The sequence below is a fragment of the Gigantopelta aegis genome, chromosome 3 (genome assembly GCF_016097555.1).
Source record: "Gigantopelta aegis isolate Gae_Host chromosome 3, Gae_host_genome, whole genome shotgun sequence".
NCBI classification, from domain to species: domain Eukaryota; kingdom Metazoa; phylum Mollusca; class Gastropoda; order Neomphalida; family Peltospiridae; genus Gigantopelta; species Gigantopelta aegis.
Genome location: NC_054701.1, coordinates 64,193,509 through 64,221,160, shown reverse-complemented (window position 1 = coordinate 64,221,160; position 27,652 = coordinate 64,193,509). Strand labels below are relative to the sequence as shown.

Below are 27,652 nucleotides of genomic sequence, written 5' to 3'. Positions count from 1 at the left end.
CCTTCAATACGCAACAATTTCATTTCAATTTATTTTCCAGGACAGTGGGCTAGTTGTTATTTTGTTAGTGACAGAGAAGAGGGTGTAGTGGCCTTACACCTACCCACTGAGCCCTTAGGGAACTCGATGTGGGTTGGAGCCGGTGCCGGACTGCGAACCCTGTACCTACTAACCTGTAGTCCGATGGCTTAACCACTGCGCCACCGAGGCCGGTAATACGCCACCAAGTAAGTAAAGTCTGATGCGGTGATGATGGTGGTGATTTTTTACTCATGTGACAACGCTAATTACGATCCGTTCTTTGTTGTTCAGGAATGGTGGTAATTAGCGAATACTCTGTCAGTGCGAGCCTCTTTGGTTGCTAATCATGTGTTGATGCCAATTCCGCCTGGCCATTAATCCTGTAGTGCCCTGTTGTGGTTTTTAAAATCAACCAATAACCCATCCGTCTCTCCGTCGTGCTTCATGGGCTGTAGAGGCATAACGTTAATAATTCAGTTCAGTTCGTTATTAACCTTGGACTTCTACAGCTTATCAGTTGTACATGTAAACTTAACAATATTTACAGGCATAATGGCATGATGAAGATGTTGGTATAAAACAGATATATACCAATAATGAGAATAAATAATACTGAACTGAACTTTATTTACACTCAGACCGTAGTTTACGGTATATGAAGATTTTTACATACATAAATCAATATAATTGTAACAAGATGGTGGATATTAAACATGCGTGCTTGAAAAAACAAAATGATGGAAGTTAAGTTAAAAGTTTGTTTTGGTTAACGACACTACTACAGCACCTTGATGCATTAATCGTCGGCTATTGGAAGGAAGGAAATGGTTTATTTAACGACGTACTCAACACATTTTATTTACGGTTATATGGCGTCTGACATATGGTTACGGGCCACACAGATATTGAGGGAGGAAACCCGCTGTCGCCACCTCATGGGCTACTCTTTTCGATCAGCAGCAAGCAGGGCTAGCTCTGGGTTAGCAGACAATTTCGCCAAATTATCTACAAAACTTCAAAAATGGCACAAACCCAGATATTTTCTAACAAAATATCAATTATTTCATAAAATTATTTCCCCAAATCAAAATAAAATTCGCCAATTGTTTTATATGAACTATCCCATAGACAGGATAGCACATACCACGGCCTTTGATGTACCAGTCGTGGCGCACTGGCTGGAGCGAGAAATAGCGTAATGGGCCCACTGACGGGGATAGATCCCAAACCGACCGCGCATCAAGCGAGCGCTTTACCACTGGGCTACGTCACGCCCCCGGCTATTGGTGTCAAACATTTGGTAATTCAGAATCTGACGTGTATATAGTCTTAGAGAGAAAAAAACCGTTACATTTTCCCACTAGCAGAATGGGATAGTTTATATGCACTTTCTCAAAGACAGGCAGCAAATGCCACGGCTTTTGATAGAACAGTAAAGTAAAAAAGAATAAAAATGAGAGAGTGGGTCTTCTTCTTCTTCTTCTTCTTCTTCTTCTTCTGTTCGTTCCTTCTTGTAATGATATCACAGGGAGATGTTTGCTGCCAGGATGAATCTCACTGTGACACGGGGGGATTCCTAGTCTCCATAAAGTTTTTCTTCGGTGTTTTTCGGTGTTGGCCAGTGAGCATCTCTGAGTTGGCTGTGTTGTTGGCAGCATTGTAGAATGTGTTCAACAGTTTCTGTGGCTTGTTCACTGGGACAGATTGGAGAGGGGACAAGTTTAATCCTTGCAAGGTGGTTCTATCCTACGACGCAATCACTTCGGGCGAGTACTTTGTCGGTTAAGCTACTCTGCCCATGTCAAATTGACCCTGTAATTCTAGATTCTCGTCTTTTGTGTTGCTAAATAATTTCCTAACTTACATCATTCGTTTACATTGTTACTAGATAATAACTGTATTAATTTATTTATAAACTCTAACGCAGACTCCATAGGGAGATAATAATAATAATAAAAAACATTTATGGAATACTCTGTCGTAGACGTACGGGCTCCCATGTTTGTGGTGGGGCTACCTGGGTTTTGTCAGAATTAAACTAAAATGCTCTAATCTGAATAACAACATTTTGTTCATATTTGCATTACTGCCAAACAGCTATACAGGGTTGCAAACGAATTGCTACGCATGACATGGATAACAACTCATTGTGTGTGTAGAATGATGGGAAATGCATGGTAACAAGCTCAAAGGGACAGACCATAGATTTTAAGCACTATGGCATTTTTTTTTCTCTCACTATTAGAGCCATTTATGGTCACTACAATCAAACATTACTTATATTTTATTATTTAGATTATCCATTTCCGTACAACCGAGGTGTTTCTGGTCATCCTTTTTGTTTCTAATGCCACAAAATGCATTTTTCATATTTTTTAAAAACGCACGTGTCTGAGAAGTAACGGTTATGGAGTCGAGCTTTATGCTATTTTAAGGGTATTTTAACGTCACAGACTCTTGTTTCACTTTGTTGTATCCACATTTGTTACAGGTAAACAAAACTTAGTGTCCATTTTTACGGGTTAAAACAAAACTTAGTGTCCATTTTTACGGGTTAAAACTAGGGTCTAGGTGAAACATATGCCTTAGTGTTTAAAAACTAGGGTCTGTCCCTTTAAGGCAACAGGAGAGTACATTTTGCCCCAATATATCTATAATTTTTGCCCGAATTGAATGATTTGCTCCAGATTTAGTATAGGGCGATAGTTGCCCCCAAAGTCTCGTATGCTTGTGTACTCTATATATGCATTAATTTAAAGCTAGATGGATGGATTCCATAATACTTGGTAACACATAAGACTATTTTATCACTGAAAAAAAATGGCAAGATAATAAACAGGTAGCATGAAACTCATCCTCAATTTTACCTAAATTACATCAAAACATACAGTCTGTTATATCTATTTATACTATGATCGCTACCAACGTCATCGACTATTCTGTAGAACTAAAATATAATCTTTGTAATGCATTTTATACAAAGCTGGAATAGGTTTCATTAAATACTTCTCTAATTTTTTTTTCTTTCTTTCTTTCTATTTTCTCTCCTTTTTTTTCTCCTTTTTTTAGAGGGGGCGGGACGTAGCTCAGTGATACAGCGCTCGCTTGATGCGCGATCGATCTAGGATCGATTCCCGTCGATGGGCCCATTGGGCTATTTCTCGTTCCAGCCAGTGCTCCACAACTGGTGTAACAAAGGCCGTAATATGTACTATCCTGACTGTGGGATGGTGCACATAAAATATCAATTGCTGCTAATAGAAAAGAGTAGCCCATGAAGTGGCAACAGCGGGTTTCCATTCTCAATATCTGTGTGATCCTTAACCATATGTCTGATGCCATATAACCGTAAATAGAATGTGTTGAGTGCGTCGTTAAATAAAACATTTTTTCCTTCCTTTTTTTTTGTTGTAAATTGTGCAATAGTGGAAAAATTTAATTCAGATCAGGGTATAGTGTTTAAGGTGCACATTCAGAACAAGCTGTTGTAGCACACGCTTGTCATGGACATATTGATTTATTAATCATCGGCTATTTGGTGTCAAACATTTGGTAAATTTGACATATAGTCTGAGAGAGGAAACCAGCTATATGTTTCCATTAGTAGCAAGGGATCTTTTATATGCATCATCCTACAGACAGGATAGCACATACTACGTCCCTTGTTATACCAGTCGTGGTTCACTGGCTAGAGCGAGAAATTGCCCAATGGGGTCACCGACAGCGATCGATCCCAGACCGACCGCGCATCAAGCGAGCGCTTTACCACTGGGCTACGTCCCGCCCCTATTGGCAATACATGTCAGTAAAGTGAGAAAGAATGTCAGTAACATGGTTAACTTCCTGTCACTGTGGATGAGAGTTTTGGTTACAGTCGCTATTTCCTGTTAGTGTTGGCGTGATCCCTCATTTCTTTAGTTTACCGGCCTCGGTGGCGTCGTGGTTAGGCCATCGGTCAACAGGCTGGAAGGTACTGGGTTCGGATCCCAGTCGAGGCATGGGATTTTTAATCCAGATACCGACTCCAAACCCTGAGTGAGTGCTCCGTAAGTCACTATGGGTAGGTGTAAACCACTTGCACCGACAAGTGATCCATAACTGGTTCAACAAAGGCCATAGTTTGTGCTATCCTGCCTGTGGGAAGCGCAAATAAAAGATCCCTTGCTGCTAATTGGAAAGAGTAGCCCTTGAAGTGGCGACAGCGGGTTTACTCTCAAAATCTGTGTGGTCCTTAACCATATGTCTGACGCCATATAACCGTAAAATAAAATGTGTTGAGTGCGTCGTTAAATAAAACATTTCTTTATTTTTAATTTTTTCATTTCTTTAGGTTCTAATAGACCAAATCAATTCCTTTTGCCGATAATGTTAATGTTTACTAATAAAACTGAAATCAACACACCCAGGAAGTACAGCAATAAAAAGTGTGGCACCTCACACCTAATCTACCTGCAAGAAAATGGAGGAAGGGGGTCACATACCATTTAAGAGATTTAATTAATGTTTTTAATAGCAACTTTCATTTTTGCTGAAAACTGCAGTTCCATGTTTGGGAGTACTCCGCATTAGTTTCAACCTCTGGTATATACTGCATAACAACTGTATAACAAATAAAAGTGTATTTATTTATTGTCAATGGATAATAGTATTTGCACAAATAATCAACTTCAGATATTACTACCAATCACACCCACAGCTGCTTTTACTCCATAAATATTTGACAGTGCACCTCGAACTTTGACACGGAACTCTCTTCTTTGGTACTATGCAACCTTTACATCAGTAACTTGATAATCTTCACTAGTGATAATTTGGTCAGTTATTACATGTGTGTGTGTTGGGGGGGGGGGGTATGTGTGTGTGTGTGTGTGTGTGAGAGGGGGTGTATGTGTGTCTGTGGAGGGCATGTGTGTGCGTGTGTATGTGCGTTCGTGCGTTTGTATGTGTGTGCGTTCGTGCGTGCGTGTGTGTGTGTGTGTGTGTGTGTTTTGGTTGTTTACAATGTACTATGTTTGTGGTAATCACGAATTAGAGTTGATATATATATATATTTAATTAGTGACTAACTAGCGAGACATTTTGCTAATGAATTCCTCCGTCAGAGCTGGTCAATGTTTCGTGCTTCCCACAGATCTTGGCCTATTGTAAAGATGTTTATCTTCAATTTTGATAATATTGCAAATTGTGATTGGCGACAATGACGACAATAATAGCATGGAACAATATTTTACGCGAACCGTCTTTCTGTTTGCGTGTCGGTTATGCAAATTTAAACTCACGCGAACAGCTAATCGGTTATGAGGTGAACCATTACTGAAAATTACTTTACCAGGTACCAAAAAAAACCTGTTCATTAAAAACTTTCAACATTTAAAAAAAAAAAAAAAAATCATTTTGTTTAAACTTACATTGTCAACTGGAAATATTGTCATCAAAATTTAAATGCTTAGTACAACTCACGCAACTTTGCAGTCGGTTTCCTGGGTAAAAATCACGTGGAGTGACTTCCGGTTAGCTAGGATTTTGATATATTGTCCCCTGAGATAGTTATGGTCTTAATGGCAATGATCATCGTAATGATGATGACGACGACGGTGATGGTAACGGTGATGATAATGATGATGATGATGGTGGTGATGATCATAATGATAATGACGAGGGCGATGTTGCCGATGATCATATCTCACATATGTCGAACATTGATCTAAATACATCTAAATGGCTATTCCACTGTCTCGACCACGACGCCACAGCAACAGTATCCAATGAAATTAACACTAGCGAACTGACTGTTCTTTGCCGTACGTACTAGTCAACCGCTAGCGCAAGAGCTGTAAAGACATTCAGCTGGATAAGACGTCTAAATTTTGTTTTATAACCTGGTTTCTGTTGTTTAAAAATGCATCCAAACTCCTTTCGTGTGTTGTAAAATAACTCATTACATAAAATGATATCCTACAGTCATTCGTGTACAGTATTTTCTTATACTTTAACATGCACTTTTGCGGCATTGATTGGATAGCATTAACTATGGGTTGTAGTAAACTAATAAAGAAGTGTGGTGAGTATAGAATGTGTGAGGGAATCAAAACGACTAGAACATATTATAATACATATATATCTTTAAAGGGACATTCCTGAGTTTGCTGCAATTTTTAAGATGTTATCGACTAACAGAGACTTTTTAACGATTGCAATTACATATAAAAAAAATTGTCTGTATAAAATATCAGTGATTGTATATTAAACGTGTTTCTAATATTTGTTAAGTTAAATTTCACTTTATTTCCTAAAATAAAAAACAATTCGTACGTACAAAATTATTTAAAGACAAAAGTCAGTTTGGGGCTTCTTACAAATATTAAGACAACCAGAAACACATTGAATATACAGACACTGATATTCTAAACAAGAAAATATATTTAATATGTAAGTTTAATCGTAGAAATATTTTATTAGTCGGAAACATCTTACAATGCAGCAAACTCAGGAATGTCCCTTTAAGTTCTGATTCAATCAAATAATATTCCTTGGGCCATTACTACAAGTATTAATTCAGTTTATTTAGTGATTCTACTAGTTTGGAAATAAGAATAAATTAAAGAAAGAAAGAAATGTTTTATTTAACGACGCACTGAACACATTTCATTTACCGGTTAAATGGCGTCAAACATATGGTTAAGGATCACAAATATTGAGAGAGGAAACCCGCTGTCGCCACTTCATGGCCTACTCTTTTCGATTAGCAGCAAGGGATCTTTTATATGCACCATCCCACAGACAGAGTAGTACATACCACGGTCTTTGATATACCAGTCGTGGTGCACTGGCTGGAACGAGAAATACAGGTGTAATGATGTCATGTATAGTATAGTCCCTTTCAATTTGCCACCGTCGTTCCTTTATTATGACGAATGAATGAATGTTTAACGACACCCCAGCACGAAAAATACATCGGCTATTGGGTTATGACGAATGTGCCATCTTGTCATTTATTTATTTATTTAATTATATTTTTGCAATGTACGAATGCCGTTGTGGGCCATCTTGTCATTTAGTTTATTTATTTTTCCTGTGTTAAAGGATATTTTTTGCAATGTACCTCATAAAGCCGTTGAATTAGGGCCAGAGTGTAAATAACAGTTCAGTTCAGTATCAGTTCCCTTTGTTTATTTTACTTGTTTTTCCTGTGTAGAAGGAGTAGAAAGAGTCGTAGTAGTCGCCCCTGGCCCCTGCGCGTGCTGTAACCTCACCGTAAGAAAGAAAGAAAGAAAGAAAGAAAGAAAGAAAAAAGGTCGCAGACACTATATTCATATAAGTTACGCCGCTACTCAGTGTGTTAAAACTTGAGTTTTATATTGTAGTAGTAGTAGTAGTATTACATTAGTAGTAGTAGTAGTAGTAGTAGTAGTAGTTAGTAGTCAGTAGTAGTATTCGTAGTAGTCGTAGTAGTCGTAGTAGTAGTAGTCGTAGTAGTAGTAGTAGTAGTTTATTTACTTTAAGCCGTGTGGCTCATAAGCATACAATTATATACAATACAGGGGTTCTAGAATTTTTTTTAATTCACTTGCCATTGGGCCAGTGGATTTGAAAATTCACTGGCCATGGTAAAAAATTCACTTGCCCAATTTTAACTGTTGATAAAAAAAATAAAAAAACACAGTAAATTAAAATAATTAACTTTTTAGTGTACCGGGTACATTTTGCATACTGAGATCATATGTAATCAATTTGTCAATTTGCACAACACATAGGCTCATTACACACTTTATGTTTGTTTAGAAAAACATGAAACCATTTTTATCAGTTTAGAGTAAAGTTACTTATTAAAATTTTTAAATAATTGTTTCCACTAAAACCACATAAGTTAATATATAAATCCTCCCCACACTCACCCCCCCCCAAAAAAAAAATTCCCCCCATCCCCCCCCCCAAAAAAAAAAAACCCATACAAAATTAGTAATTTTTCAATATAGGTACTTTGTTATATTTACCTATTTCATGATATTGTGTAATTAGTTATTTTTATTATTTATTTATTTTTTGCAATTTATGTGATATTTTATCAATTAAATTAATAATTTACACCTGGACCGTTTTGCAACATACATGGTGACATGCAACCTTTAAAAACTAATAAAAGACTGGTTACCGTTTCGCATTGTATTGTATTGTAACAATAATATAAATCATATATAAACAATCATCGGCATAAACATAAACAAGTGGATGTGTATTTGGAGGATGGACAGTTATACATGTTGCGATTTGTAACGGGGGTTTTCTCCAGTAAATTTGGTGTTGATAAATATCTTTCAATAACATAACAATGATACCTAATTACCTATTTCTGCTAAATCTACTAAATAATTGCTTCAGGCGACCACGATAATCGTTTCTCTTCGTGTTAACCACGTCTGTTAATACATATAATCGACTGGATGAATGGACGGAAGGAAGAATGAATAAAATATCAATGAATGAAAGACGGAAAGCAACCATCGAGCAATTGACTGATTTGTTAATTTAGTGAGTGAGTGAATGAATGAATGAATGAATGAATGAATGAATGGATGGATGGATGGATGGATGGACGAACGAACGAATGAACGAACGAATGAATGAATGATTGATTGATTCAATGCATGAATGAATGCATGAATGAATAAATGAATGAATGATTGAATGGATGGATGAATTAATGAATGAACGAACGAAAGATGAATGAATCAATGGATAAATGAATGAATGAATACCTCGGCAATAAAAGTGGGGACATTACTGGGAAAATTAACCTAAAACGGTTGTTTTTTAGACTGCTCACCCATTGCAGCAAACAATGAAAACAAATTCAGCAAATCAAATTTATACCCATAACGCTGTACGTATTAATACCGGCCTACCGGCCTCGGTGGCGTCGTGGCAGGCCATCGGTCTACAGGCTGGTAGGTACTGGGTTCGGATCCCAGTCGAGGCATGGGTTTTTTAATCCAGATACTGACTCCAAACCCTGAATGAGTGCTCCGCAAGACTCAATGGCTAGGTGTAAACCACTTGCACCGACCAGTGATCCATAACTGGTTCAACAAAGGCCATGGTGTGTGCTATCCTGCCTGTGGGAAGCACAAATAAAAGATCCCTTGCTGCCTGTCGTAAAAGAGTAGCCTATGTGGCGACAGCGGGTTTCCTCTTAAAATCTGTGTGGTCCTTAACCATATGTCTGATGCCATATAACCGTAAATAAAATGTGTTGAGTGCGTCGTTAAATAAAACATTTCTTTCTGTACGTATTATATATATAATGACACTGTGTACGTTTTATATCACTTATACTACCTGGGCGAAATAAACACTTTAAGAAAACGGTCAGCCGGAATAAAAACTATTGGCTCGCAACTGACACCGCATTGTAGTACGTCAACATTTGACAGGGGGATTTGGTAAGCATCCAACGGAGATTTCAGGATCGCATAGTTGCGCCCCCCCCCCCCCCCCCCACCTCCCCTCCTTCCCACCGTACTCCCTACATACCCACTGTACTAGCCTGAACTTATGACACTCGAAAATCTAGTGAAGTGGATGAGTAAAAGTAGGATATTTAATAGCTCATCTGTCACCTGAAATACGGAACAAAACTGACAACCATCGGAGAGTTCATTCCTCCGGGCCTCATTGCTATTTGGATATGTAGCCTGCGCTGGAACTTGTGATTTTCAAGCTTCTTTCACCGCATGTCAATAACTGTGAAACAGAACAGGAAAAGGCAGGCTATAAGCTTATGCTACGCTATCCTTTGGTTGTACTGTATACGGTTCCCATGATTCCGTAATGAATGGACTGGCAACTGGCAAATAGTGTGGTGTGTCTGTGCGATAGTGCACGGCTTATGTGAGTGTGTACGGTTTATACTCCGTATGCCATGTTAACGTAGCGAACACCGGTGGCGATTTATGAGCGGAGCCTTTTACCGTTTTTCCAGGGGTATTGTTTTATCCAGAGCCAAACTACGTTCGGCTATGGCCAGTGGGTAACTGACTAGTGTTTTTCTAGTTAGTTACGCGTCGGATAAAAGATGATGATGGAACGGACAGAAAGCACCGTAAACTTGCAGTCAGGTAAACTTCATTGTTTTGATTATTTTTTCTCTCTTTGTAGCTGATAATGCATTGTATATTATTTGTGGTTAGTGAAGCGAACATAAGTAAGCACATTTGTCAGGGTTTATAATGTAAATACAGTGGCGAATATGAACTACCGGCGAATATGGTGGGGCTTGGAATTGATCCGCACCTCCCCGCCCCCTTTTAATAGTTTAAAAAGAAAAACTGGACGCCTTAGTACAAATGTTGTATGATTAATTAATGCTGACAAGGCTTGTTTGGAGAGAGAGAGAGAGAGAGAGAGAGAGAGAGAGAGAGAGAGAGAGAGAGAGGGGGGGGGGGGGGGGGGGGGGGGGGGGGGGGGGGGGGGGGGTGGGGGGGGGGGGGGGGGGGGGGGGGGGGGGGGGGGGTGGGGGGGTGGCCGAGGGGGGGGGGGGTGGGGGGGGGGGGGGGGGGGGGGGGGGGGAGGAGAGGAAGAGAGACGACATATTTATATAGCGAAATATTAAAGTATGATTTTCATCCAGACAGTTTATGTGTATGAACCGAATACAATAATAGTGGGTACCGTATGCATATACACGAACGAAGTATACACTTGTGAATATAAACTTATATAAATATATCACCTTGTCAGGTCGGATCTAGAGGGGATTCAGCGGGTATACAAACACTGTCGTTTCCAGTCATAAATAACGACAATTGTTGAAGTTGTTGTTCGCTTTGTCTTTGTGTGTGTGTGGGGGGGGGGGGGGGGGGGGGGGGGGGGAGGGGGGGAGGTAAACTGAAAAGGCACTTTGTCTTCTCCTTTTTGTTTGGTGGGGGCACTGCACCATATCCCCTCCCAGCCTCTAGTTACGGCCGTAAAATCACAACACACTGATTGTAAACAAAGGCAAATATTTTTATCTCTTGCCTGGGCAAGCGTTTCTTGGGTAGAAGACTATAGTCTGCATGTCTGTACATTTGTTTTGAAGCAATTATTTTTATCAAACTTAAAGGCAAAAACAAGGAAATGCAATATGGTGAGAATCCCACTAGGCCCTGTCCCCGTTCCTAAAAGAATGAAAAGCAGAACTTATTGACATTTTGACAAGTGATCTTTTTTTGGAGTTGCAGGAAAATCTCTGGATCCACTCCTTCCTTTGCTATATTACATGATATTCCCCTTGCAATACACGTGTACTGTGATGAGACTGAGTCAAGCCATTTCTCTTCTTGTAACTTAATCGTTTTTCTTTTCTGTTTTGTTTTGTTTTCCTCTCTTAATATATTTATATACGAATTTAGTAGCAATATTTTAGTATGCTGATATAATCCACTACTCAAACTCTCTCTCTCTCTCTCTCTCTCTCTCTCTCTCTCTCTCTCTCTCTCTCTCTCTCTCTCGTATTTCTGTTTGCCTGCATCTCTTTTCTGTGTCTCTATTTCTCTTTTTCCCCTCTCTCTCTCTGTCTCTCTCTCTCTCTCTCTCTCTCTCTCTGTCTGATTCACACATACTTTCTCTCTCTGATTCACACCTCTCACGCTCACTCCCACGCTGCTCCTCTCTCTCAGTCTCTCTCCCTCGTCCTCCTACTTCTCTCTCTCTCTCTCTCTCCTCCCGTTCGTCTCTTTCGTCGTATTTCTGCCCTGCATCTCTCTTTCTGTGTCTCTATTTCTCTTCCCCCCCTCTCTCTCTCTCTCTCTCTCTCTCTCTCTCTCTCTCTCTCTCTCTCTCTCTCTCTCTCTCTCTCTCTCTCCCTCTCCTCTCTCTCCTTGTATTTCCGTTTGTCCTGCATCTCTTTCTGTCTGTCTGTCTCTAGTACGGTCTGTGAAAAATCGTTAAAATATTTAAATACGACAATACTGACCACAGACCAAGTAATGCCCATTTGGACAAACGGGGGGGGGTAATATGCTGTTGTTGTGGTAACATTGCGTAAACTATCATCAGGATACGGCAACGCTATATGCCTTTTTAAACAGCTTTATAAATATACAAAAATCATTGCAAATATGTACCTTTCTGTTTATTGTTCTTCATTATTTGCTCATAAAAGGTCACTATATCGCTGGACAAGCTAGTCTTTCAGGGAATATTTTCCTTCAAACATGTGGATGCTGGCCGATTATGAAAGCAAAAAATCGTAGGACCGCAGGGCCAGTCGGAGACGAGTACGGTTCGTCTGCAGATCTGGGTTTCGTCTGGCGCGGTATTCCTACGCGCGTTCCTACTATCCGAGGTATTTGTGGTTTGCCAAAAATAAGATCAACACGTAAACTTTCAGCCAGACTCGTGTTTGTCTTCCTCAAAGTTCAGTGTTAAATTTCTTTAAACTTTCTCGCCTGCATCGCACTTCGCGAGCCGTCTAAAACACGTGAGAAGCAAGGCAGACAATCCCATTCCTAATTTTTTAAAAAACAAAGTTCACGTATTTCGTTTCCATGGAAACGTATATATTTTATCTGATAAAATGATTTAATAAAATAAATAACGAAAGAATTTAGGCCAGCCTGTTTACGTAAAATTGAGTTATTTTCTGTAACACGACCTTATCATTCGAAAAATTTCTTCTTTTGAATATTTTTTTAAAGTTTTTGCTTTTAGTGTAATACTTTTAAATACTAATAGTTAAAAATAATAATAGGGACCAATCAACTCATTATTAAATTGGCGGATCGAAGTGCAGTTATTTAAATAATGGTTAGAGTTGAATTTCTTGGAAGAAGCCATTCATAATTCAAATGTCTACTATATAATTTAATTCTGTAGTTAACTATATCACGGCCGTAGCTAGCAACTTCCCCCCTTGCACCACCCCCCCCCCCCCCCCCCCCCCGAAAAAATCCGCAAAGCATTATAGAAACTTCTTGACTGTTTAAGAAGTTTTAGACTATTAACTACTCAGCCCCCCCCCCCCCCCAACAAAAAATCCTAGCTACGGCCCTGTATATACTGTAATTAACAAAGTGCCTAATTTAAGTTGACTTTCTCACGTGAGAAACAATTCTTCATAATATTTAAATACACACTCTCTCTCTCTATCTGTCTCTCCCCTCTTTCTCTCTTTCTCTCCCCCCCCCTCTCTCTTTCTCTCTGTATCTTTCTGTCTCTCTGATTTCTCTCTCTCTCTCTCTCTCTCTCTCTCTCTCTCTCTCTCTCTCTCTCTCTATCTTCTCTCTGTGTCTGGACTACTTTCTTCACACTGATTCCTGACACTACTTGGGTCTCTTCTCCTCTCTCTCTGATTCACACATACTTCTCTCCTCTCTCTCTCTCTCTCTCTCTCTCTCTCTCTCTCTCTCTCTCTCCTCTCTCTCTCTCTCTCTCTCTCTCTCTCTCTCACTGAAATGCTGAAATCTTAAGTGTTAATGTTAATTAGATTAAAATAACTTGACTGTTCACTCTTCAACACCTTTTGTTAAATATATAACATTAATACACTAAAAAGACCTCACTGCGCTTAAAAGTGCCACAAAAACCTTTTGCGGTAAATTAGTGAGGTCTCAAGCCCTGATTATAAATATTTCTGACAGCTTTATTATAATTTAACTATTAATAGAACATTATACTGTACGTTGTCATTTTACAGAAAGAAGTACAGTATATTCCAGAAAGGGGTGGGACCTAGCCTACTGGTAAAGCGCTCACTTTTGATGTGCGGTCGGTCTAGGATCGATACCCTATCAGGCACGGCGGTAGCAAGTCGACATTGGGGGGATGACTGAGATCGAGAGCGCACAGCAAGGTTTCTAGGGGGTTAAATTGGAATAAATTTAAATGAAGAATCTGACAACTTTATGGGGTTCGTTCGAACTTCCGACCCCTACCCCCCCCCCACTCTACTAGCATGATAGGCTCCAGAAGATGCCAGCAAATTGGGGGTGGGGGAGTGGCAGTTATATATACTCTTCAAAAAAGTAGGGGATCCAAAATTGTAAGGTATATAAAGCTGTGGGGAATGGTTATATGATAACAGTGATTTAATTGGGCAAACATGACAACCGATAGTTCAGTATTACAGTAGGTTTTATGACCACCAAAGATCTTGAAGGACGATTGGGGTCAGAAGTGAAATTTGTAAGTTGACATTTTTTTATCAATAAATTGCAAATTCAAACAATAAAAATGACTAAAACCAAAACAATAACAACTGTATGATCAATAGAAATAATGTTTCACAGTGATTAATGGACCGTCCTGGAAATTGTCAAAATCGAGAATGACACCCCACGCACGTGTATGGGGCAACTGCGTGATGCACGTGCAAACTATGGAATGTGTTTCGGTGTCTTGATAAACAGACCTGAACGTTCTTTACCAGGATCTCTGTGGTTCCCTTACTTTTTTTAAGAGTATATATTAATTAGCCTTTCAGGGGGTTGGTTCCACAAACTTCAGAGTTGGGTGTTAGGTTAGGGGTGGCGGTGAGTTATTGGGAAATAGTTTTCCCAACGTGATACGTAAAGGCTATAAATAGTTCAACAGTGTTTCAGATTTCTTACAAATTATGAATGGAGTTTTCATGTCTCAGCATAAAGGCACTAGTGGTCGGGGAGTTTTAAATAACGCCACACAAAGAAAGCGTGCACCCAGAAACTCACGACGTATACAAAGGTCAGCTCTTTAAATACCTCGGATCGGTTGTTATGTCACTCGCCCAAGTCAGGGATACGTCATGACGTTTTTCGGTTACAGTTTTCAATAACTAAGAAGGTTTAGATTTCATTAGCACTAAGGCGCGTTCGTGCGGCGTGATTTGTAGTAATGATTTGTAAGCCGTTATAGGTAAATAAAGCTTGTTTTGTTTAACGACACAACTGGAGCACATCTATTAATTAATCATCGGCTATTGGATGTCAAACATTTGGTAATTCTGACTTGTAGTCATCAGAGGAAACCTTTTTTCCTAATGCAGAAAGGGATCTTTTATATGCACTTCCCCACAGACAGGAAAGCACATACCACGGCCTTTGTCCAGTTGTGGTGCACTGGTTGAAACGAAAAAAAAAACAGTCAGCTGAATGGATCCACCGAGGTGGTTCGATCCTGCGACGCAAGCACTTCAAGCGAGCACTCAACCGACTGAGTTAAATAACCTCCCCCCCCCCCCCCCCCCCCCCCCCCCCCCCCCCGTTATACCGTGATGATGATTTTAGTTGTATATTACGAGTTTGTGAAGTGGTGAGTTAAAGCCTGTGGTGATGATGTTGGCCGTGATGACACGATGATGATGATGATGATGATGACGATGACGATGATGATGTCGAAAAGATGGTAATGAAAGAGGGAGGGAAATGTTTTATTTAACGACGTACTCAACACATTCTATTTACGGTTATATGGCGTCGGACATATGGATAAGAACCACACAGACATTGAGAGGAAACCTGCTGTCGCCACTTCATGGGCTACACTTTTTCGATTAGCAGCAAGGGATCTTTTATATTCACCATCCCACAGACAGGATAGTACATACCATGGTCTTTGTTACACCAGTTGTGGAGCACTGGCTGGAACGAGAAATAGTCCAGTGGGTCCACCCAAGTCGTGGTGCTAGTAATTGCCTGTCTGTATTTCTGTGTGTTTGTGTAATACATGTTTGGATGGGTGGATCAATGGAAAGATGAAACGGTGAATGGAAATATGGATGGATGGATGGATGGAAAAACAAATGAATACATGGATGGATAGAAAGAAAGATGGATGGATGGAAAAACAAATGAATACATGGGTGGATAGAAAGAAAGATGGATGGATGGATGGATGGAAAAACAAATGTGTGGATGAATACATGGATGGATAGAAAGATGGATGGTTGGATGCACGGATGGATGTGTGTCTGTGTGTCATATATATATATATATATATATATATATATATATATATATATATATATATATATCTTCTTTCGCCGCCTTACGTCCGCCAGAGTTTCCTGTTCCGGATATTATGCTATTGTCTGAAGTTCATTGTTATTTCCTTTTTTCATTTATTATCGTTGTTTTAAAAATAATTTCCATGATTTTTAACTTGATATGTTTATATTACAGTTGATAAAATATGTTTAGCGTTGTTCATATTCACGACTACAGTGTTGATAATCAATTTCCACAATGTCAAATCACAGTTTTTAAATGTGAAATGTTAAAGCCGCACACCCTAGTTCCATCCAGCGAAAATAAATTATAATTTGGTTAATCTACAAACCTGTAACACACTTAGATCACGTTTTTATCAAATGGAGTGAAAAAGCAGGTTTTATATCGATAAATACCATGGGAATCCCCATGTCCCATTGCTTGAAATAATTTTGAAAGTTAGTATTCTGATGTCACCGGTAGATGTCGCTCGAAGCACAACAATGCCTACGTCACGACAAATTTCACAGAGTGCGCACATACTTGGGGTGCGTTCTTTTCACCTCTCCTGGACATGTTCCAACTGTTCTGTCCTGGTTGTATCCCCTCTCCAGATATCGTAAGACTTAGCAAAATTATTGGTTTTAAGGGTTTGTAACGTTTTGTATTGAGACACTTACTTGTCTGAACTTTATTGTTACTGAAAATGTTCACGAACTTTGAAGAAAAATCTCACAAATGAACAACAAGCAAACGACAACAAATCGGATGTTGATTGCGCGAACCGTGCACGAGAAAACAAACCGAACCAAAAATGATAACGGTCACGCGGTATACCAACGTCTGTGTCGTTTACACAGGAAGATTCGCTCTAAAAATAGATTGGACCTCGCTTGCTTAACGGTTTTTTCTCGAGTGCACGCCTGTTGTTAAGAAATACAAAAAATGCATTTCGTGGTTTTACAAACATCAGGATTACCAGGATTACCAAAAAGCACTTCAGGTGAATGGAAATGTGTATTCTAAATAATAAAATGTAAGTAAAGTGCAATTTTATTTGTGAAAAAATGGGTTTAATAGCGAAAAACAACGCCGTAATGGTTAACAACTAGCCGCAACTAGGGCGTGTCCCTTTAAATGTTTTCTAATACTTGTAAATGGGGTTGTACGTTGAAGGGCAGACCCAAGAACTATTTAGGGAGGGGACCAAGGGCAAAAGGGAACATAGACCAACTCCCTGAAAAGGGAATTCCAATAAATGTTTGGCATTTTTGAAATGAAATTTGTAAACAAAGTATTTTTTAAAAAAGGACTTATTTTTTATGGGGAACAGACAGGTTTGTTTAGTCCCCAGTTTCCTCCCTTGAATCCGCTTTGGGTTGTAATATTCATTTCACGATGTGAAATAGTTTGAGTGCAATAAAGTTTATCTTTTCTTTAAATTATATAATGGTGATGGAGAAAGATTTTAAGCACCCTTTTCCCACAGAATATATTAAACTATTTGGCTTTATTTATATTGCAAAATCTTCACTTGATTTTCACTTCCCTCCCCGGATGCGAATCCAGTACCTACCAGCCTTCACACCGATGAGGGGGCAAGACGTAGCCAAGTCGTAAAGCGCTCTCTTGATGCGCGGTCGGCTTGGGGTCGATCCCCGTCAGTGGGCCTATTTCTCGCTCCACCCAGTGCACCAATTCTGGTACAACAAAGGCCGTCGTATTTGCTATACTGTCTATGGGTTGGTGCATATAAAAGATCCCTTGCTGCTAATCGAAAAGAGTAACCCATGAAGTGGCGACGGCGGGTTTCCTCCCTCAATATATGTGTGGTCCTTAACCATATGTCAGACGCCATATAACCGTAAATAAAATGTGTTGAGTACGTCGTTAAATAAACAGTTTCCTTTCTTATTTATATTGCAAAAATCTTCACTTGATTTTCACTTCCCTCGCCGGACGCGAACCCAGTACCTACCAGCCTTCACGCCGATGACTTAATCACAGAGCCATCGAAACCAGTAGACTCACGCTGTGTGAAACTACGTAATAAATTATGGTCTTGCGCGTAGCGTTCAAATGTTTGTTTACCGGAAGATCGCGTTGCACATAATTTTGAATACACTATGTACATCTAGTATGTTATGACAAGAAAGTGTTACGTGTTCTTTTGCTAGCGACAACAAGTAACTGTGTGTGTTAATTGGGCGACAATGCCTTGCGTTAATATATATGTTGATAACGTGTTACAACATTTGTATATCTAGCAATTTGTTGCTACGTAGTTACCTTTCAGGTGTTACGTGTTCATATTCCTTTTAATCCGTAACCGCACATCCGTAGATCTAGTGGGTAGTCGGTTCACGTCAACAATTAATGCACCAGTCCACTGTGTATAAAATGTGTTTAACGACACCACTAGAGCACATTGATTTATTAATTATCGACTGCTGGATGTCAAATTTTTGGTAATTCTAATACATAGAAGTAGAGAAAACTCGGTACATTTTTTATTTTGCAGCAAGGAATCTTTTATGTGCACTTTCCTATAGAAAGGACAGCACCTACCACGGACTTTGATATACCAGTCGTGGGACACTAATTAGTTCGGGAAAGTCCCAATCAGAGAATGGATCCGTTGAGGGGTGTTATTATTATCATCAGCATCGCCATCATTATTATCGACATCATCAACATGCATACGCCGGGGCCTGTATTTTTAAAGCAATTTTAGCCTACGAAATCGTAAACCCATCTTAAAATATACCTTTCACTGTGGCGTGTGCTGTAGTCACGTCACAACCTACGATGATTTTACTATTCGTAGCGCTAAGATGCCTTCGAAAATAGGGCCCCTGGCCCGTAGGAACGATATCTGGGGTATATTTTCGTCCTCTAGATGGGGGTACAGGCCCCGCCCCAACTCTCACCTCACTTCTGTTCCTACGTGTCTGCACAATCATTGCACTTATTGGACTCTTGTCAGGCGTCTCATTTTTTTACTAATAATTTAGAATCTGTTGCTATTTTAACAATATTTTACCTAAGGGCTAAACACTTGCACTAAAGGTGTCAAATATCCATATGGTAATGAGGTGCTGATGTCGAAGGATCGAACCACCTCGGCGAATCCATTCAATTGATCGGGGGTTGTCTCGTTCCAACCAGTGTACCACAACTGGTCGAAGGACGTGGTATGTGCTTTCCTGTCTGTGTTTTTTGTTTGTTTTTTGGGGGTGGGAGAACCACTCGATATATGGAAGATCACTGGCGTAGGAAACGTCCCCCTTGCCCCCCCCCCCCCACTTTTCAGATATTTTGCTTTATATTTGCTTTATAATAGTGTAAAAGTGTAAATATAAAGTGTCCCCCCCCCCCCACACACACACACACACGCACACTTTTTGGCATCTTCCTACGCCACTGAAGATATATATATTTATCTCGCAATCACTGTATACATTTGGCAAGATATGATGACTATTTTTGGTCACTGACCAAAAATATAGCTCACGTGACATAAACCCAACTCGAGTATTTTAGAATAGATTTTCAACAAACATACTCTTTAAATCATTTGTTTAAAAACAGTAAACACAAATAACGTTTAGTTTTGCGATAACAATACAAAACGTGTATATTTATGAATTAGTTTAAAAACGCTTTTTGAATGTTGCAGAATGTAGCTAGCGTCTACAAAGAATGACGTCTTGTATGACGCCATACGGCAAAAGCCTTGTTATGTTGACGATACTCGATTTGCGTACACAAAAAAAAAAAATAAGTGGTTCCTGTCTTAAGGTATCGGCTTTATCCTGCGAAGGTCGAATGGCGAATGCAGCTCGCCATTCTAGCCATTGTAGAATAAAGCCAATGTCTTAAGACAGTAACCAGTTAGGCCATATTCCCTATTTATATACAAGGATAGAAATATTCGATAGACTCAATAGTCCGTCCCATCATTCTATTAAAATGGGGTTTTTTGTGAATAATTTCAGTTTGGTTTGACATAAGAAGAAAGGTAAAAGTGTTTTGGAAATAACAAAGAAAAGCAATTTGTGTGTGCAATTTACAAATCAATCGGCTCGGAAATAAGTAACTTGTTGTAAATTACATATTATGAAGAAAACAAAATGCGATCCCTGTGGGACGGACTATAGATTATGTTCTTTATTGACGGCTTGTGTCTAGACTTCCACTAAAACATTAACTTTTGCTCTGGGCAACCACGTCATCGTGATTGAACCTTACTTGAATATAACTTTAAAAATGTTCTAAATCATCGTCGTCATCATCATCATCATCACTGGGTCATGATTAAAACTTGTCCTACTACCGATTTGTCGTCATGTTGAATAGAATACACGGTGTCTATTAATAGCCACGCCGCCTTTGAAGTGTGTACCGATATTGAATGACATCCTGTAAAGACCTAAGTATCGCATATAGCTCTGAGCTAATTTATCAGCCCATTAACCACATTAAAATTTACCGAACACGTACATAAAACTGACCATTATGACTGGAAGGAAATGTTAGTTGTATAAACCTATATTAGTGATATTCGAAAAGACATGTACATATAAAATTATTTTAATGTTTTATATATATATTTTTTTATACATTTACGTGTAGTCTGAAGCGACGTAGAAAGGAAAGTATTTAACTAATGTGCGCCCTGTATTAAAGGGACATTCCCGAGTTTTGATATATATTTGGTATATAATTACAATCGTTAAAAAGTCTCTGTTAGTCGATAACATCTTAAAAATTGCAGCAAACTCAGGAATGTCCCTTTAATGTACATGCAGTTTATTATAGATAATTTGGAGGGAGCAATCAGCGTAATATAGGTAGTTTCATAGCTATTTACAATTGTTTCAACAACTTGATGGAAACTTTCGTATTACGTGTATATACAATTTATTAGTCGGTATAAATAATATTAGTGACGGTTCTACAGCAATCCTTGTACACCGATTTGCGGAATTTAAAATGTCAAAAATGCCATAGTAAATAGTCAAAGAAATTATTTTGTCTTAGAAGGGGATATACACTCACTGATTTTTGCGCTAAAATTATAACTTCTACTTCTAACGATACGAAGCTGATTGTATTCCATATTCAGGACCGTAGCTGGGGGGGGGGGGGGGGTCCGAAAAAATCTACACAAAAATTATAGAAACTTAAAAGAAAATGTTCTTTTTAACCATTTAAGGAGTTTTAGACTATTAACTACTCAGTTGCCCCCCCCCCCCCCCCCCCCCCCCCCCCCCCCCCCCCCCCCCCCCCCCCCCCCCCCCCAACAAAAAATCCTAGCTAGGGCCCTCATTTTCAGATTCACTGAACTATGAATAATACAAATTGATAATAATATGCATGTAGGCCTACTATTAACAAAACAAAACAAAACCTCACGACGTGCAAAATAACATAATTGGTCGTTTTATGCGGGTTGTGTGAAATGTTTCGATTTTCCAATTTCAAGCTAACGGACATTTAAAAAAAAAATAGTTTCTATTTTAAAGGGACAGACCCTAGTTTTTAAACACTAACACATATATTTTTACTGTTAGAGCCGTTTATGATCACTGAAATCAAATATTACTTATATTGTATTCATTAGATTATCCATGTTCGTAAAACCGAAGTGTTTCTGGTAATTTGGTGTTTCTAATACCAAACAAGCACGTGCGTCTGAGAAGTAGCGGTTTATTGATTCGAGTTCTAGTCTATTTTCAAGGATATTTTCCCGTTTTAACGTCACAGACTCTTCTTTCACTCTGTTGTAACTTTATCCAAATGAGTTATAGCTTGTAAATTAACTAAACTTAGTGTCCATTTTTCACGGGTTAAAACCAGGGTACGCGCCTTTAATTAATTCCATATATACATGTGCTAAGATAAAAGGGTTTAGTAATTTGGTACTGTTGCATTGTACTTTAAACTACAAGCTACATTCACTGACATGACAGTTACACATTTCATTTCGCATTGAAAATCTCCTGTTAATAATCCTGACAAATGAATCATCAGTTAAACACAGTGTCTGATTTCACTTTGAAAAGTCACGAGTTTTCTATTCTTTAAAGGGGCAGAACCTAGTTTCTAAACACTAAGGCATTTTTTCCATCTAAACCATAGTTTCAACCCGCAAAAATTAACACTAAGTTTGGTTAATTTACAAACCTGTAACACATTTGGATACAACAGAGTGAAACAAGAGTCTGCGACGTTGATATACCCTTAAAAATAGACTAAAATGCGATTCCATAACCGTTACTTCTCAGACGCACGTGCTTTTTTTAAAAAATATGAAAAATGCATTTTGTGGTATTAGAAACACCAGGATGACTAGAAATACTTCGGTTGTACGGAAATGGATAATCTAAACAATGAAATATAAATAATGTTTAATTTCAGTGATTATAAACGGCTCTAATAGTGAAAAATATGCCTTAGTATGTAAAAACTAGGATCTGTCCCTTTAAGCACATTTACCAAATTGCTAAACATTTTTTTGTCTTAGTAGGCCTATATGATAATATATGGAAAATTCCGAATTTACTACAGGTTACGTGAAGTTATTCGCCTTTCTTTCGTCACACAATATTGTAGTTCACGTAACGATAGTGGGTTTCGTCTATCATTCCCTAAGGCCTAAACCAACTGTTAGAATTACCAAAACGTTAGAGCCGCTGGTGAAAATAAAATCTGTTTTGTTTAATGGCACCACTAGAGCACATTAATTCATTAATCATCGGCTAGTTGATAATTCTGACACATCTTTTTCCCACTAAAAGCAACGGATCATTTATATGCAGTTCCCCGCAGACATGAAGTATGTAAAACGACCTTTGATATAACAGTCGTGGGGCACTCGTTATCGCGGGGACAAAATCCACCAAACGGGTTCGATCCTACGACTAAAGCACCTCAGGCTAACGCTCTACTAACTGAGCTTGACCCTATCCCCCCCCCCATCCCCACCCCCACCCCCCACCCCCACCCCCGCCTATTGATTAAAATATTGCTGGGGTGTCATTACACAAACATTGATTGGTTTCGGTTGAATTTCCCTCCGTGTTGTATGGTTTGTATTCGTGTCCACTGATCGATGAGCGACAGTGGATAAATGAACCGTATTAGTACTGTTTGGTTTATATTGTGCATCACTTTGTATTTGGATAACACTTCATGCATTCTGGTGCCTAAATGTCAGCAGAATAAAGACTAATTGCTAATGGGCATACTCATGACTGCAAATATCGAGTTTTTGTTGAAGCTGTTGTGCGAGTGAATACGTTAGGGAGAGGGAACATGTTTTGTTTTTATTACGTACCCTCATTTTATTTCCTGGCAAAAAGCCTAGATAGATAGACAGACAGACAGACAGACAGATAGACAGATAGATAGATAGATAGACAGAGAAATAGATAGACAGACAGAGAAAGAGACATAGAGAGAGACCGAGAGAGGGAGAGGGAGAGACCGACAGAGAGACAGAGACATAGAGAAAAAGAGAGAGAGAAAGCGAGACAGGCAGAGAGAGAGAGAGAGAGAGAGAGAGAGAGAGAGAGAGAGAGAGAGAGAGAGCAATATAGAGAGAAAGGGAAGGCTGAGGGAGAGTGATGGGGAGCCGAGGGAGATTAGAAAGACAGGCGAACGAACGGTTATTAGCAGTTGACTTTAATATACAATAGTGGCGTATGAAGCGGGCGGGAGGGGGAGGAGGGGGCATGTGCCCCCCACTTTTCAGATATTTTGCTTTATATTTGCTTTATAATAGTGTAAAAGTGTGTAAATATAAAAGTGTGCCCCCACCCACACTTGTTGGCACCTTCCTACGCCACTGTACAAGAATATGTATGCAGAACTGTCCTTGTCCTTAACAAACAGTTCAGTTTATACTAGTTACTCTTAATGGCTAATAATTGAATAATAAAAGGACAATACCACAGTAAGCCGACTTTACTTCAATTCGTAAGTTTTCTTTCACTATATGCTACAATAACCAAATAGACGGATGAAAAAGGCAAATCTTTACTCTCTCTCTCTCTCGCTCTCGCTCTCTCGCTCTCGCTCTCGCTCTCGCTCTCACACACACACACACACACACACACAGATAGAAAGAGAGAGAGAGAGAGAGAGAGAGAGAGAGAGAGCATAAAGAAACAGAGAGACAAACGCGAGCGCGCGCGCACACACACGCACGAATTAATATTCCTTTATTTTTTTTAAATTTTGAAATAGTTTCAAAACTGTTTGACCTTTTGTCCTTAATAATTATATTCATGAGAAATGTTATTGCAGCAAATATGTGGCATTCTTCGCGTCGAGAAATATAGTTTTCTGTTTATTGCTAGCTTTCCTTATTTCAAATGGACTGGTTTATTATAATAAACACCATAAGTATACCCTGGGGCTATACTGTCAGTCCTGCTATGACACTAAGACACTAAACTTTTGTACTCGCAAAAGGTCAAAGGTTAATTTATTCTGCCAGATTTGGAACAAATATGACTTAACGCTGAAACTAAATAGCATAGGGTATGAAGAGTAACCTTGGTAACGTCCAGTGTGCAATGAACTCCGTAATCCAGTGACGTAATACACGAGTTTATAATAGACACTTGCCGGTGACCTTTCTTGGGTCACTTGGACAACGTCGTTGGTTTAGCATACATGTAAATGATATTATTATCAAGTTTAAAGTTTGTTTTGTTTAACAACACCACTATCGCACATTGATTTATTAATCATCGGCAATTGGATGTCAAACATTTGGTAATTTTGACATGTAGCCTTGAAGAGGAAACTCGCTGTATTTGTCCATTAGGTCAGGTCAGGCCCTATGGCTTTACGTGCACATTCAGAACAAGCTGTTGTAGCGCACGCCTGTCATGGGCACAAGAGCCGTCCTTGGTCGGCTCCTCCGTCCATGACAGGAAAGGTGGTGGGTGGGGGGGGGGGGGCCGCCTGCACTGGCAGGTGCAAGGGAGCACCAGCAGCCCGACCAAGTCGGTAGCAAGCGGGGGAGGGTGGTGGTGGTGCTATGGAATTTTGAATGGAGCAATTATATGCCAAAGAGAAAAGATGCGCAATTTTGATTGAGGAAATTTGGCGCAATTTTGAACCGTCGGTCAAAAAGTAATTGGCAGAGCTAGTATAGGTTTTGACATTAGTGAATCGAGAGTAGCAAGGGATCTTTTATATGCACCATCCCACAGACAGGATAACACATACCACGGTCTTTGATATACCAGTTGTGATGCACTAGCTGGAACGAAAAATAGCTCAAATGGGCCCACCGACGAGGATCGATCCCAAACCGACCGCGCGGATGGGTTAATGTGAGTGTGTCTACTTAGGAGTACAGGATCCCATTTGTGTTGTTGCAGGCTGATTATAAAGAAAATGCCTGAATTTGGATAACATTAATTTTATTCATATTTGCATTACTGCCAAAGTTACATAGGGTCTAAATGAACCATGGGTAAAAAAAAAAAAAAAAGAGAAAAAAGTAAGTATCGTATATAGATCTGAGCTCATTTATCAGCCCATTAACTACATTAAAGTTTATCGAACATGAACATAAAATTTACCATTATGGCTGAAAGGAAATGTTAGTTGTATAAACCTATATTAGTGATATTCGAAAATACATGTACATATAAAATTATTTTGTTGTTTTTTATGCATGTACATGAACTTGTAGTCTGAAGGGACGTAGAAAGGAAAGTATTTAACTAATGTTCGCCCTGCACTAATGTACATGCAGTTTATTATAGATAATTTGGAGGGGGCAATCAGCATAATATAGGTAGTTTAATAGCTATTTACAATCGTTTTAACAACTTGATGGAAAAAAAGTTAACACATGTATATAATTTATTAGTCGGTAAAACGTTTTTTTTTTTAAATGGGAAAATGTAGCGCGTCAGAATTACTGTTTTTTTACATAGCCGATGATTAATTATCCAATAGTATCTAATAGTGTATTTAAATATAATTACAAATTTTCCGAATTTATACGATTTACTGTATTCTGATTGGCTGACGTCACTAAAAAACCAAGCGTTATCCTTCCATAAACCTCATAAAAATACGTCATCACGGAAGACCAAGATCGATTGGAATTATTTTTAGCTGGATGGGCGAGAAGCCCAATGACCCAGTTCGGTGATCGTTTTTAAAGGAAGTGACCTGTTTTCTCGATAAAAAAAAATAAGGGAAACTGGATGAGATATTCATGTTATAAATAAATAAAAATTACAATATATTTTTTATTTGTTTTTTATTCTGTTAAAAAAAAAAAACCCAAAACATCCAATAGTATGTATACATGTATTCCTACGCTTATTTACAGAACATGGCTGACGGTAAGAACGAAAGAAATTATTTTTGAGTGTTTTAAGGTACACTTCTTGTACTGTTTGTAATTATAAGAATTGTTTCTAATTTTTTAGGAATTTATCGATGTATTAATGTCACAAATGTAGTATAAAATCGTTTCGCTACGCTACGCGATTTTATACCATTTGTGACTTTTATACATCGATAAATTCCTAACAAATGAGAAACAATTCTTATAAAACAACTTTAAAACTATTTAGTTATTAAAGAGGGTACAGATGATGATGTAAACGGGACAAGAGACCTGTTCTACCTATATACATTCAAGTGCTTATTTTTTTCTGGCTTTGTTTGTTTTTGGTGGGGGGGGGGGGGGGGGGGGGGGGGTAAATATTCTTTGGGTTACCATTTTCACGAGTTGGTCCGTTTGCCCTTTATCCTTCGCCCAGCCAGCCCTCCCCCATATTTTTGTTTTAAATCTGGCTCTGTCCCCTGGGGTCTAATGCGAACGATCTACGACTAAGCCAATTTCCCGCTTCCCAGATGAATAAGTTACTGATCGAAATCAGCCTCTCTGCTGGACAAGAAGAAGATCATATATCAACGCGATTGGAACGGAAAGCGCGATTGGAACGGGAAGCTGCATTACTACATTTTGAGGATTATTTGATCTGAGAAACTAGTACAGCTGTTATTAACCTCTCCCGTCCCCCTCCCAGTCTGTCTTTTGTCCGTCTGCTCGTACAATGGGCGCCGTGCACCGGCAGACGATAACCTTTGTTTGACCAACTAAAATACCTTGGGGCCAGGGAAATGAAAGGAATGTTTGATTAACGACACCTCAGCACATTTAAACTACAGCTGGGAACCTTTGGACAAAACAGTTTATTTTGTTTGACAATACCATTAGAAGTTTGTTTTGTTTAACGACACCACTAGAGCAAATTAATTAATCATCGGCTATTGGATGTCAGACATTTGATAATTCTGACTAATGCAGCAAGGGATCTTTTATTAGCACTTTCCCACAGACAGGAAGGCACACACCACGGCCTTTCACCAGTTGTGGTGCACTGGTTGGAACGACACCACCATTAAGAGTAGAAATGTTGAATTTATAATACAAGTTTAAGGAACCTTTCTCCATATGTTGTGACCTGAAAGGCTGTATCTAGGGCAGGACGTAGCCCAGTGGTAAAGCGCTCGCTCGATGCGCGGTCTGTCTGGGATCGATCCCCGTCTGTGGGCCCATTGGACTGTTTTTCGTTCCAGCCAGTGCTCCACAACTGGTTTAACAAAGGCCGTGGTATGTACTATCCTGTCTATGGGAT

General features: G+C 39.1%; 2 protein-coding genes across 3 annotated transcripts in view; one reads left to right on the top strand and one right to left on the bottom strand.

The window, feature by feature from the left end:
* LOC121368419 (myogenesis-regulating glycosidase-like) overlaps window positions 1–27,652 on the bottom strand; it is a 182,177-nt gene that overhangs the window by 108,224 nt on the left and 46,301 nt on the right. The gene's annotated exons all lie outside the window — the stretch shown is intronic.
* Window positions 9,611–27,652, top strand: part of LOC121368421 — a 43,994-nt gene continuing 25,952 nt past the window's right edge. The window contains exon 1 of the mRNA XM_041493151.1: window positions 9,611–10,136. Within this exon, the coding sequence (XP_041349085.1) occupies window positions 10,094–10,136 (43 nt within the window). The 5' untranslated portion in view covers window positions 9,611–10,093. The remainder of the gene's footprint in view (window positions 10,137–27,652) is intronic.